General features: G+C 40.3%; 1 protein-coding gene across 1 annotated transcript in view; it reads left to right on the forward strand.

The window, feature by feature from the left end:
* Window positions 1-13,777, forward strand: part of VEGFD (vascular endothelial growth factor D) — a 30,335-nt gene extending 16,558 nt beyond the window's left edge. Inside the window, exons 2-7 of the mRNA XM_027738182.2 lie at window positions 828-1,038; window positions 5,027-5,217; window positions 7,592-7,740; window positions 8,991-9,088; window positions 11,463-11,658; window positions 13,109-13,777. Of these exons, the coding sequence (XP_027593983.1) occupies window positions 828-1,038; window positions 5,027-5,217; window positions 7,592-7,740; window positions 8,991-9,088; window positions 11,463-11,658; window positions 13,109-13,235 (972 nt within the window). The 3' untranslated portion in view covers window positions 13,236-13,777. The remainder of the gene's footprint in view (window positions 1-827; window positions 1,039-5,026; window positions 5,218-7,591; window positions 7,741-8,990; window positions 9,089-11,462; window positions 11,659-13,108) is intronic.
* The last annotated feature ends 354 nt before the right edge of the window (window positions 13,778-14,131 follow it).

Below are 14,131 nucleotides of genomic sequence, written 5' to 3' on the forward strand. Positions count from 1 at the left end.
CAAAAGAAACCAGTATCGTTATGGGGTGCTGTGCTATATTAAGTGTTAAACAGGTATTTTTAAAGTGAATATCAACTTTAAACTGATGAGGTAGGTCTTTGTAAGAAGTCTTCTCCAGTAAGAGAAGATAGTGGTCACGGACATCATACAGGTGGAAAATGCAATGACTGTGCTAATGCTGCTGCACAGCCACAGCCTTGAGGCTGGACATGAGGCCGTGTTGGCTGACTTAGGCATGACCCAAACAGTAGTCAGAATGGGAGAAGGCAGATGCATCCTGCACTTTGCAGCATGTTGAATGCTATGTTTGCCTGCCACGTGGATGGGCCCTTGTACTTAATGCAGTTTCCAGATGTATCACCAGACCTGCAGTGGTGTCTCATGGCTGGAACCAGACTTCTGGCACCTTGAGGTGGCTTTTTGCAAGGGCACATGGATTGGGCTCACCAGCTGAACTCATTCGAGTTGCCTATAGGGGTGACCTGTGATTCACACTGGCATGACTGGCCAGCTCAGGCACAGCAGTGATGTGATCACTGTCTGCCAGGTTACCTGTGGACCCGGGACACAGTAAGGTCTGCATTTGTCAAATAGCTCTGAGGGCTGTGATGAAGTGGGTATCTCCCCTTCCCAATTTATACAGGCACAAATCCTGCAGATCAGTCTGGTGCTGCACACTGTCAAAGCCCTGGACATCTCTATGTGCTGCTGTTTTCCCAGGTACTCTCAGATGTCCTCAGTAATGTGCTGTCGTTTGGTACAAGTGCTCCATGCACTGGGGACAGGCTGTAAAGTTCCAGCTTTCTGACTTCGCCCTTTCCTTCCAGAGGACATCTCTGTCAGCATTGGAGCGATCAGAACAGCAGATTAGGAGAGCATCCAGCCTGGAAGAGCTGCTTCACATTACTCACTCTGAGGACTGGAAGCTGTGGAAATGCAGGCTAAAACTCAAGAGTCTGGCCAATTTAGACTCACGCTCTGCATCACATCGCTCGACCAGATTTGCTGCTGCTTTCTATGACATCGACACACTGAAAGGTAGGTGCAGGTTTGTGGATGAGTCTGGTCTCAGCTTCAAGTCCCCTGATTCTTGTGCAGCAAAGCGTTAAATACAAGGGGCTTCCTAGAATACACCCATACTGGAAACAACAGGGCATGAAAAAACGTCAGACAACAGTCTGAGTACACCTCCCTGTGCCATGCGGGGATCTGTCAGTCCAAAAAAGGAGAAGTCAGTGTGCAAAGACTGAGTCAGAATGATTGGCAAAGGGACCAGCCAGCAGCATTGTGCTATATCTCAGAATTTGCTTGCAAGCAGAAATGAATGAACTTTACTGCAGGCATAGAAATCCCTTTTTTATTAGGTGTGCTCTGATACAAGGCACTGCATCAGCAGAAGCATCTGGGTGGGAATTGAGAGAAAGAAGGTATTGTCCTAACCTCAATCTATTTGAGGAAGTTTCCCCAGAGAAAAGCAGATCTTGAAGCAACCAAACAGCAACTGAAAGTTGAGAATCAGAATCTACTCCCTCATCTGGAGCAAAAATGAATTTTATTCCTTATAGCTGAAAGACTCAAAAGACATTACATGTTCATGGATATAAAATAAAGGATCAGTTACTATATTTTGGTCTAGCAATTGGATATTCTACAGCAAAGCTACACTGTAGACTAATGAAGGACAGACAAAGCTAATCTTTTTTGTTGTCTTTACCCTGAAGTGATATGATCATATCGCTTTCCTTGTGGAAAATCAGATATTGCTGATCCTGTTCCAGTACCACTTTTACAACTTCAGCCACATTCACACACCATTATTCAGCTAAATTATGTCTGAGCGAAGGCCTTAAATTGCTTCTCTGAGCCACAGCACAGAAATGCATATACAAGTGCCAGTCTGAAGAGAGCTTTCACATCACAGGCATGTTTTAAAACTTCTCATAGAAATTTTGTACAGAAAACAAGTTAAATAAAATACACACCTTTGGAACAATTAAGATGGCTTTAATTAATGATAAACATTTTGTTTATATACCTTTATAATTCTAGTCAGCAACATTAAAAATCCATAGAGTTATTTGAAGTGGTAGCCAGTGTCAAATGCTGTAATTCTCTATTAAATTATAGAATTCTCTGTAACTCTCACTATTGATCATTTAGTGAGCACCAGCATTTCTGCAAAATTAAAGTATTCCTTTTGTCAAAACAGCATGACAAAAGAGGATGTTATCAGGTGTTACTGAGGCAGGACATATTGAAATGGGCATTTTTCACTGGCAGAATAATATAATTTAGTATTTATGATGTAAATATGTATGTATTTATTTATAATGTAAATAATGTTGAGGTAATAGAGTCACAATGCCATTTAGTGTGCTGTGACTAATTCGAGATTATCACAGAGCTGGAGCATCTCTCCTGTGAAGACAGACTAAGAGACTTGGGGCTGCTAAGCCTGGAGAAGAGAAGGCTAAGTGGAGACATAATTGTAGCCTTCCATAAAGGGGACTACAAGAGAGATAGAGAGGAACTTTTTCCAAGGACATGTAGTGACAGGACAAGGGGGAATGGCTTTAAGCTGAAAGAGAATAGGTTTAGATTAGATATTAGGAAGAAATTCTTTACTGTGAGGTGGTGAGGCACTGGAGCAGGTTGCCCAGAGAAGTTGTGGGTGCCCCATCCCTAGAAGTGCTCAAGGCCAGGCTGGATGGAGCTCGAAGCAACGTGGTCTAGTGGGAGGTGTGCCTGCCCATGACAGTAGGGTTGGAGCTAGAGGATCTTTAAGGTCCTTTCCAACCCAAACTGTTCTGTGGTTCTATGACTATAGTCATATAGATACAATTTTCTACTTGAAATAGCTATTAGGTTGCTTCCTATTTTCCCTTTGAAAGTCTAACTCTAGACATAGAGATGTCAGCTTTCTCATTTAAAGGCAAGTCACTGAAATTCAAGATTTTAAAAAAAAACCTATTGGGTCATCGTCTCCATTCTTCCATCCAAAGTGAAATTATCCCAGGGCAGAAATGACATTTTTTCTAATATCTTAGTACATTCAAGGTACTAAATCTCCTTTTAAAAAAACCCAAGCCTACAAACATGTATTTCTTTCCCACACCCTTCCCAGTCATTAAATAGTGACCTTTATGCCAAGGCCATCTGTTTTGTTTTAAGAGTTTTGATGAGAAGGCTGGATCGAGACTCATCATTGTTTCACTAGACCATCTTCCACAGCACCCTAAACTCCAGAAGGGCAAATTCAGGACTTTCTTCCTCCTTTCTAGTGCTTTAACAATGAATTCACTGAAAGTTTGCATCACTTTGTCTAACCACAGCCTCCTCTGAGCAGCTCAGCTAACTAAGAACTGCAGCACTTTCAAGCTAGAGTCCTTATCAGAGCCAAATTTTTCAGCAACTGCCCTGTGCTAGCTCACAGGAAAGATCAGGGTGACCACGATGCTTCTGAACAAGACACCCAATTCCTATAACAGCCCTTCTGCTAAAGAAGTGGTTAATAAAGTGAGGATGTGTTCTGTTGGAAAGGTCATCACTGCTTACACTCATTGAAGTGACATCTGAAGTGATTACATGCACATACCATAATGACTTTGGCAAACACTTTATTTTCTATTTTAAGGCTAGGATTAGATTGCTATTTTGATAGACTAACATTACTCTAGAAAATTTTATTCATTTCAATGATTCTTCTCTTAATTTATGTTGTAAAATCAGAATTCGGACCCCAGGCTCTTATTTCCTGTACTCTTTTCATGACTAGGAAAGAGAGTGAATCAATCCCAGGGGAAGGACTGTAGGAATAAACAAAATGATTTAAATACACACAGTCAGTTGAAGAAAAAGTTAAAAAAAAAAAGAAAAGGAAAGTCAGGTAGGAAAGGGAAAAAAATAAATGCTCATCTGAAGGCGAGGTATAATATGTAGGTTAAAATTATTTCAGATTTTTTCCCCAGAACTTCCCTGTAAACTTAGGCACTCTTTTCAAAATATTAGAAAGGTAGACTACAGTGGAAGAGAGAGCATTTTTTTTGATAGTGTAGAACTTGTCTTTGATCTTTCATAAGCCTGACGGACAAGGGCAGACAGGAAAAATGTTTTTCATAATTTTAAGGAGAACTTAAAGCATAAGCATTGATGACTCTTGGGTAATTTCATAACTTGGATCAGGTAAGCAAAAGCCAAAAAAAGCAGGGCCACTTCTTGACAAGACTCAGGATTGTATTATGTAAATGTCACTGTTTTCTCTGTCTGGTTTAATCAGTTAATGCATTATTTCTTCTTACAGTCAGAATGTGACAGATCAGTCAACTCTAGTCTACTAGTCTACAACAATTCAGTATTTGAAAGATGTCACAGTGTTTTGAATAGACAGATTATGCTTGAATTCATATTCCTGTTATTCAAACTTGAACCCCCTGACGGTACTGAGGTGTGAGATTGTTTGTCTTGGATTTCCTTAGGCAGTTTGGAAACACTGCTCACTGGCTGACATCCAGCAGGAGTATTAATACCCTCTGACCAGAATCTGCTGATCATTAAGGTGCTTTTGCACTCGGGCCCCTGCTCTACTGAGAGTCTGTGGTGGGATACATGCAGAGTGAGGATAAAATGACAAAAAGAAAGGTGACCCTGGCGTGAAGGGGAACAGGGTGGGGAGCAGTTTTTTCAGACAATGTGAAACTGGAGGACTCTCAGCTAGGGGAAATCAATGCAGCTGTACCTAACCCACCAGAATTAATAGAGATTTTGGTCATCTGCATTGAAATCTAAAGGTGGATAAATGCAACAATCTCTGCCAGTAAGCTGGTGTAAGTTACTGGGATAATTTTGAAATCAGACTCTCCTTAGATTGATCCAAGTAAATGCAAATTGATCCAAGTAAGTGCAAATTGATCCAAGTAAGTGCAAAAGGCCTGCCAGCACTTCATTTTTATTTAAATAATGCTTCTGCTTCACTAATCAAGAGGTTTAACTTTGACATAATTACTCATAAAAATGGTGTTTTCTCCAGTAATAGATGAGGAATGGCAAAAGACTCAATGTGTGCCAAGGGAAACCTGTGTGGAAGTTGCCAAAGAGCTGGGTACAACAACCAACAAATTTTTCAAGCCCCCCTGTGTGAATGTGTTCAGATGTGGAGGCTGCTGCAATGAGGAGAGTCTGAGCTGCATGAATACAAGTACAACTTACGTGTCGAAAACGGTAAATGAGACTATTCATGTGTTTTCTTTTTACCCTGGCTCTCCAAAAAGGGAGGGGAAGAAGGATGTTTGGTTTCTGAGATCCTGTTATGAAAGATCTGTCTGCACTATCATAACAAACAGAAGAATTAATTTTTTATCCATGCAGAGTGAATGCAGCATGTGTAATAGCATTTTACATTCATGTTGCATTCTTAGACATGAATTATATACGTGTAGAAATGGAAAATCAGGCCTTGAGAAAGTGACTGGAGGCTCATGTGATGTTAAGAAGTTTAATCCTTCTTTAATGTATTGTTACTTGGACCGGGGAGACCTTGAAAGTATTGGCTCGTGGGAATCCTCTGTATCAAAGGTTTAAGAGAGACCCCAAGAAATTTTGTTGTGTGGGGCCACTGCATTTCAACATTACTGTGCCAAGAAGGCTGGCTAATAATTTTGGATGTGCAATTTTGTGATCCAGAAAAGGACACATTTTCATCAAGAGAGACCAGATGCTCTTAATTAGAATGCCTCAGGATCTGAATGTCCCAAATAACAAGTCACTTAGGAAAAGAAAGGCTTAAACGAATCATCAATTACTAATCAGTTACAACATGCAATAACCCAGTTTTAATGGCCAATGCCAAAAAAGTGAGCACAGAGTAGCCAGAAAGCTTCTTTCTGTAGATTCCCACTAGAGGCTATGTACAGAGATATCTTGCTCCCGTGGGTGGCTGAGCAGAGCTCCAAGTTTAGTGCTCTCAGTCTGCTCTATGGATGAAACCATCTGTGTTGATCAGCAATCTGATCTAGTGGGTGGCATCTCTGCTCATGGAGGCCGGGGCAGGGGCGGGGGGAACTACATGATCTCTAAGGTCTCTTCCAACCCAAGCCTTTCTATGATTCTATGATTTATACCCACAGAAGAAGCACAGGAAACTTCATCTTGTGCATTCCTACTTGACTTGGCATAATAAATGAAGTTCTACTTACGAAAAAGGCTTTTCTTTAAATCAGAACAAAGATCAAGGGCAGTTGTTTTAAAAAGAAAATTGAAGCCTTCATGGGGAACAGATCCAATTCACTTCTGTATTTATTTCGTGTCTGTTGGAATGTAATTCCACTGTGTCTGGTTGTGCTGGAATATAGCTGGAGTAAAATAAATCAGGGCCTGTCCTTCTTGCGTCAATGCTCATTAATTGCTTTCATTCCACACCAGAAGGAGAAAGCTCTTATGAGCTGTTGGCCACACACAAAAGACATCCCATCAGCTCAGAGAGCTAGGTCAGGCTAAAAAGTATTTATTTATTTATGTGTTTTTTGAGCAGCAGTTCATAAGTTTGTTGAAAAACTGCAGTTCTGCAGAGTGTAACATTCCTTTAGCATCCTTCAAAATAAGCATTCCCTCAAAAGCCCCCAACTAAGTTCCACTTTTGGATACACCACCGTCAGTCCAGATTTACTCACCTAATGGAATTATTCCCATATTCCCATAGTAGTAAGAGCATTTTTTCTTTCCTTGGTGTATAATATGCACTGAAGGATATTAATGCCACCTGAAGTTAGATACTAAAAATCCTAAGTTTAAATGTCTAAGCACTCTGGCGTAGGAATACTCAGTCCCTGCATGTGGATGCAGCATTAAGCCAAGACATGCTGGCACACCAAGATGTACCCAGTGTTTTAGTTTCCATGGGAAGGAAGCTGGTCTGGGAGGCAGAGGGGGTGTGGATCATTTCAACAGCTCCTACACGTAGCTGCCCAAGGAATCAGAGCCTCCACAGGGCTACTCAAACATTACCCTTAACAGTTTGGAGGCACTGAAGACAGGCTGCTTTGTTTCTTAAGCTCCTGCTATAGTCAACAGAGAGATGTTTCTGGGATGATTCCCTGCAGAAATCCAGCTGAAGCAGAATGAACTTTCCTCTATTTACACCTGTTTTTTCCCTCTCTCAGGAGGCTGTGGGGGTTCAGTTAGGCCCCTAAAGATGCATACTGTGATTATACCTAAGGACAGTTAAATAGCTGTCTTCATAAGTGGTCGAGATTCAACTGATGATATAACAAAGTTCCCAACACCTACCTCTTCCATTTGTCCCTAGCATCCAGAAGAGGTTTTTGAGTTTGTTTGCAAACAATTTTGAGTGGTCTTGGGTATTTAATAGCTGTTAATACAGTACTAGGACCACCATTTTGGCAAGTTCCTACTTTGGTGGGCATTGGTTATTCTTCAAAACTCTCAGTGCACTTCTGCTCATTTATACTTATGGTAACTATCTCTAGAAAAGAGCAAGGGTGGCAAAAATGTCAAAGAATAAGACATTTTTATTTAAAACTTAAAATATTAACTGCATAATGGAAACTGAAAAATAAATATTATTTCATCCACCTAGCTCTTTGAGATCTCGGTTCCCTTGACAAGTGTTCCTGAGCCTGTACCCATCAAAATTGCCAATCACACAGGCTGTAAATGTACATCAAATACCCAGCACCACCAGTATACCATCATACGAAGATCTGTCCAGTACCCAGAAGAAGATGGGTAAGTTCCCTCATTTGCAAACTTCTACATGTGTTCAAGTTATTTTGTTATAATGGTCCATTCTCTTTCTGTTATCCCAACAGTTTTTCCAAATAACTTGATTATCACTCGGGGTTAGAAAGTTTTACTAAATCTGGTGAATTATAAGTGAATGGACACCAGAATCCAAAAAACTGCAGGCTAGTTCAGCAGCATTTGGAGTCACTAAGACATTTAGGTGCTTTAGCAGGGACTCAAAGTGCACATATTAGCACTATGCTCCACTGGAGCTTTTTGGGTGTGTGTGCAGACTTTTTCAACTTGACACAGCAACTCTATTCATGCATTATTTAGCCAGGGCACACTGAATTATGTGCTCAAGCTAAAGCCCTTGGCCATACCTTATGGCACGCCAGCTCACAATCAATGTGAATCATGGCTTTTCACTTTTTGGTGCAGTCCTGGTTTGCATCTGTCAGGCTCATGGGCTGGAGAAAAGTGACCTCACATCTAACTCCAAAATAACTTTATACTTCTGCTCCTGGTCAGAATAGGTTACATCAATTTAACAAAGACTCTAGAAACACAAATAGCCTGAACGACTCATTGGAAGACAGCTTGGATGTCTCTGTCAAGCCCTGTGTATGGGCTTGTCCCATAATTACCCTTCAGTTGGACATCTGGGCTGGGCAGAGGTGCCATTTCAGCAAAGCCACTCCGGCCCTCCCTCCTGTTGGCCACTCTAAAGTCTCTTCCTAGACAAATACAGAAATACCTCAGCTTTCCTTCACTTTGTGAGTTGCTGTCCCAGAGAAAATGGCCTCAGAGTCAAACTGGCCTTCTCTGATGTTGAAATAGTCCATTAAGCATAGTCAAAGTCCATTAAGCTGCACCTTCTGGCAGAATGGCAAAATTGAATATACAGTTACATGGCACAAATACTACAAGACAAAGACTACCCTGGGTGGGATAATGCTGTTTTATGGAAAAGTGGAGCTGCACAATTGTAGCCATTTCTTAAGGCTGTAATTTGAAATACGTGCTTTACTTGCTTCTTGTAGTTGCTGGGAGCCAGACAGCTCAACCCTATCAGCAGAACCACCCAGTCTCAAGTTTTTCTCTTTGCAGCAGCAATGCACACAGATGCCAAGCCTTCATGTAGTACAAGTGGCAGACCCAGCAAAGTAGCAGGCTCTTTTTGCCAAATGACTACACCGATGCACCTATCATTTTTGGTTTTAATTTTTATCTCAATTTTGTTTTTCTCCTAGATGCCCCTTTACCAACAAATTTTGCCATAATGGATGGATCTGGGATAGTGACAAATGTGAATGTGTTATAGACACACAGCACTCCAACAGACGTGAAGGTAAAGACAAAATGACAAACAGACACTTTTGCATACTATCTCCAAGCTGCTTGTGTCTCATTTTGGCTTTTTTCTCACTTTGTTTTCCATAGAGAGACACAGTTTTTATTCCACATCCCCAAATATACTTGGATTACAGTGTGGAAACTCAGCTGAAAATAAACACTCGTGTGTTTACCCCCATCTCATGCTTTTTGCTTGGATGTTTTGCTCTTTCTATATTAGCAACCTGACTAAGACATAGGAAAGTATTTAAAGAGTTTGTGAAGTAGGCACCCTGAATACATTTTTATTTTACAGGGGCCTTAAATTGTAAGATGGGCATTAGTGAAAACTTTTTAACTGTAGAAAAAAAATGCCCTGGAATATATTGCATGGAGCAGGTGCTGAATATTTATTGTGGGAAATTCTTAAGAAGGGAATTAATAAGGAATAAGATAGGTAAAATCAGCTGTGCCTGTTAGCTATAGTCAGTGCCAAAAATTATATGAACTTTCAAAGTATTTGAGTATTTTTATGATAATATTAAGTTATTTAGGAGGCTTTGAAACTGATATGTCCTATGTACTCAGGAGTACGTGTGTATACACCTCCAGGTCTGGGGAAGGAAATAGAACAGGGTAAAATTTGTAGAAGGGAAACTGCTGCCCTTCATCCTCTGCTTCTCCTGTAAATTTTTAATCTGTCAAAGAAATTTGCAGGAAATATTCTGGGTGGTAACTGCATAAATCTAAAGATACTGACTAGCAAAAAATATTAAGAGAAGCTAAATTTTCTCCAAGTCCTGTTTAAGGATTTTAGAAACTGTTTTTCTCAGGAAATTGTACTGGTCAAAATAACACAGTCATAGCACTAGAGCAGACAAACACAGAAGGAAACCCTGCCTTTGTGGTTTAAGCTACACGCACCAAGCAAAAGAATCCAAGGCTTTGGATAAGAATAAGGCAAGTTGGCGAGCAATTTCTAGACTTGCAAACTAAAATAAAACTAAATAACCTCATAAACTGGTCTGCTGATTAAGAAATCCTAATGTTAATAAGCAAGAAATCAGTTGCAGAGTGGTTTCTGTTGGATTTTTTCTTACTCTGGACCAGATTCTCTGACCATCAGGTTAGGCAGTTAAAATCAAGTCAGACTTTTCATTCAAGAAAGGATTAGTACTCTGTATTTCAGATTAAGTCCAAATGACTGTGAATAGCAAGAGTTCTCTTAACTTAGCCTTTTGTAAGGTCAGCTTGGAGCATTAAAATTTGTGGCTCATTGAATTATAGCTTTCGTTGAACTAGACTCAATACTTCCTCAGAAAAAATATGATTCTCTGAAGTACATTGTGTTTGGCAAGTGTCTGGGACAAAATAACTTAAAGTCTGTCTTTGAGGTTGAAACAAAGTGAGATCGAAATATTCTGCACCACTTCAAACAGGCTGAGCTTTATCACCTCAAGGAAAGAGTTTGTCTTCCAAGAATTTTAGGCAGATTCTTTCCTGCCTTCCAGTAGGCCTTGGGTTTTATTCTGTCTGCATATTGGTTTTCCAGCACTAAGTAAACAATAATGAAGGTTTCTTTCAAGTAGTGTGCCACTGAGATCAGGTGGCAGAGGTCACAGATGCAGGTTACATTCCACAGGTTACATCCAAAAGCTAATTGTAAAACTACAGGAAATTACCTTCCCAGTGACATGTTATATGCCATGACCTTTAACCGGGGATGTGCTGCTTGCATTTTAATAAAGCTTTCACAAAATGTGTTTCCTTTTTGCTAGGATTAGCTTCATATTGTACTCCACATGTGTATTTTGAGGGAAGATAGATGAGGTATTCGACAGTGTGTTCCCTTGGCTGGGGTTTTGTTTCTGAAACAAAGTATTTTCTTTTATTTTTGCACACTGACAAGTGTGCACGTGCTCCTTGCTGAAGGGCTAGGCCAGCTTACATCTTACTAGACATAGCATTACTCCTTAAAAATTTCTGCAGTGTATGTGTAGTGGTGTGTCTGTAGGGGGTCTGGTAGTTTGCATGGATGTGTCTTTTTGCCATGGGTATAGACTAAATCCTTTTAGAGATTTTCTTTTTAAAACTTGCTGTCAGTAAAGATTTATGCATTCCAAAACATAACACTAGACTCTTGTAATATACATCCTCAAAAATTTTTGTGTTGGGTTCAACTTATGAGAAATAGCAGAGTAAAATAATCATCTCAATTCTCTCAAGTCCTTTTCTGCACTGTACGTTACAACAGAAATTCTGAAGTCTAGAATCTATCAGAGAGTACATGTGTGAGTCCCAGTGATTAGAGAACAGAGAGAGCTGGTCTTTTCAAACTCAGGATTTAGTCATGTAAAGCTTACTGCTAAAAGATGTATGTGCTATTGCAGGACTCCCTTCTCTTGCTGAGCTGGCTATGTGTGGACAACATATGGAATTTGACGAAGAAAATTGTGAATGCATCTGTAGACATAAGTGTCCCACAGATTTCTTTCAAAGTAAAGAGAACTGCAGCTGCTATTTGTGTAGGGAGAGCCAGGAGAGCTGTGCTCTAAAACACAAGATATTTCATGCTGAAACCTGCAGGTAAGTGATCCTTGTCATTCAGTGTCTACACTGCAAGATCTGGGTTAGCTTGCCTAGATGTTAGAAGTGCAGGTGCTGAATTGGTAAGGAGGTCCAGCTGGGATAAAATACCTTGCTGAAGTTAGGGAGATAATAACAATGGAGATTATATTTATAATACTTACCTCAGGAATCTGAAGTTTATTTAATTGTGTTTTAAAGAAATCTGGACAAGGCTGATATTCAACTATCAATAGTTATTACTTTTCTTTCCCCTAATCTTAAGGGAATGATGATTAAAACTACATACCTGAAATTAGTTTTTGCAGTGAGATACTGAGTCTTGCATTTGTAGGTAGGCAGAGCCCATCCTGTATTCTCTGTGACAGCTGAATGCAATCTCATGGATGTTTAGGGACACAGGCTCCCTAAGTTGGCACACAGAGCACACAGCACATTCCTTATTCCTCAGACCAAGTGATTTGCTAGACCTAAAGCAATTTTGAGCACATACAAATCCACGCAATCAGCTCTGACTCCACTGAGAAGCAGTAAAGTTTTTCTGGGGCTACTATACTTCATGCATTTCCCTAATTTTTTTGTATAATTAGTTTTGAGGTTTCCATGCCAAGACTCAGATAAAAAATACACTCTTAAAATACCTGTTTCCATGCATTAGTTTATTTTTAACATTTCTCAGAAAGCCTTGGTCCCATGTAGAGACCCACAAGCCTGCAGTATCTCAGTCTCAAAGTTTATGTAAGGAAAGTCCACATCCAGTGTCCCTGGGTACCTTGGCAGAGCTGCAGCTCCCTGAGTGGTCACCCATAGGATCAACTCTCAGAGACCTCATAGGTTCATCCATGGAGAAGACTCTGTGGAAGAAGCAACCTTTGCATCTTCAGGTTCAGCTTTGAAAATAAGGACAAACAAAATAGTTGACGAGTACAAAAATAGCCAAAACAATCAGCAGAGCTGAAAGTGAGCATGAAAAACTTGGTCGTTTATGTGCTTCAGACAGGTGGAAGGGGAGCAATGTAATCATTTGTTTACATGAATTTGGCTTCTAGAAATTACTTTAATCTGGACACAGGACTTTAATGCCAGACATCTATGCCCAGTATTCCTGGAGGAGCAAAGCTGAAGCATCAGGTGGAGATAAGGTACTTTGCAGAGTTTGATGGCAGCACTGTCCAGTGCTGACACCTGGGACTTGACTGCTCTCAAGAAATGAAAGCATCACTTAGGTCATAATGTGGACAAATGGACAACTACAAGACGTTGCTGTAGACAATAATTGTCAGCCAGCAAATTCTTGTCTTCCTGCGCTGTAGGATGTCAACACTTTCCCAAATGGTGTCTAGGGAGCATTGCAGTGTTCAATGATGAAAAAGTTGAGGAATGTGACAGTGAAGAATTATCATATTACAATGCTTCTCTCTCTTTGCTTTCTTTCTCCTTTATCAAACAGTTGTGAAGACAGATGTCCATCCCAACCCAGAACATGCCCAACCGCCAAGCCAGTGTGTTCCAAGCATTGTCGTTGTCCGAAGGAGAAGAGAGGTTCTCATGGGTCCCAAAGCAGAGAAACTCCTTGACTGAGCTTCCCCTATTCTTCAAGAATTCACTGCTTTGCAAAGTAGCTGTCACTGACTTTCAAACCATAGTAAACATGAACATCTTCCACATTAATAGCAGAAGAATTAATCTAGTCTGCATTTATTTATTAGAGTAATCACTAACTGCAAGTGAATCCTCTGGGACACTGGCAATTGTTCTCTAAGAGGTAACAGCCAGTGAATTGCTGGCTGCATGGAAGAAAGATTGGAAAGTGCCAGTTCGATGTTACATTATGGAAGATGAAGCTGGTATATTGGAAAGAGAGACACAGTCTCCAGCCAGTCTTTCAGAAATTGAGACTTGATAATCTTAGCCTCTGAATCCTTAGCCAATGCAGCTCCTGGGTAAAACTTTCTTCAGAAATTCAGTGTACAGATTTGGCCTCTAATAGGTCCAGCACTGAGTTATTTGATCTACTGTCCAGCTTCGATTATCATTTTGTGTCTATTGTACAACTACTGTCAGATGTGCCATATTTAAGTGTATATAAGAAAATAAATACATCAGTTATTCAAATGGATTTGATTTTTCTCTGTTATTTTAAAACACTGCCCAACAAAAAGAAAATAAGCAAAACCCCAAAGCCATCTCAAGTACAGCCTTCTTACGTTTGTTCCACCGGGACTGGCTTCTGCCCAAATCCAGGTCGAAACAAGGTCACTTGATCCAATAGTTTCACTTAAAAAAAAAAAATCCTTTTCCCACGTCTCTCTGACAGCCATGTATGATTTATTTATTTGCTCCTGGTGTAGTGTGTTAATCTCCCTAAGGGGATAAGAGCCACACTAGTGCTAACTCTTCAGTGAATTTTGGAAAAGCACAGTTCACGAAAAGATGGTTTTCCTTCTAGCTTACGGTGCTATGAAAATATCTC

The sequence above is a fragment of the Pipra filicauda genome, unplaced genomic scaffold (genome assembly GCF_003945595.2).
Source record: "Pipra filicauda isolate LSUMZ 115617 unplaced genomic scaffold, ASM394559v2 scaffold12_size5214236_pilon, whole genome shotgun sequence".
In the NCBI taxonomy this organism is placed as follows: domain Eukaryota; kingdom Metazoa; phylum Chordata; class Aves; order Passeriformes; family Pipridae; genus Pipra; species Pipra filicauda.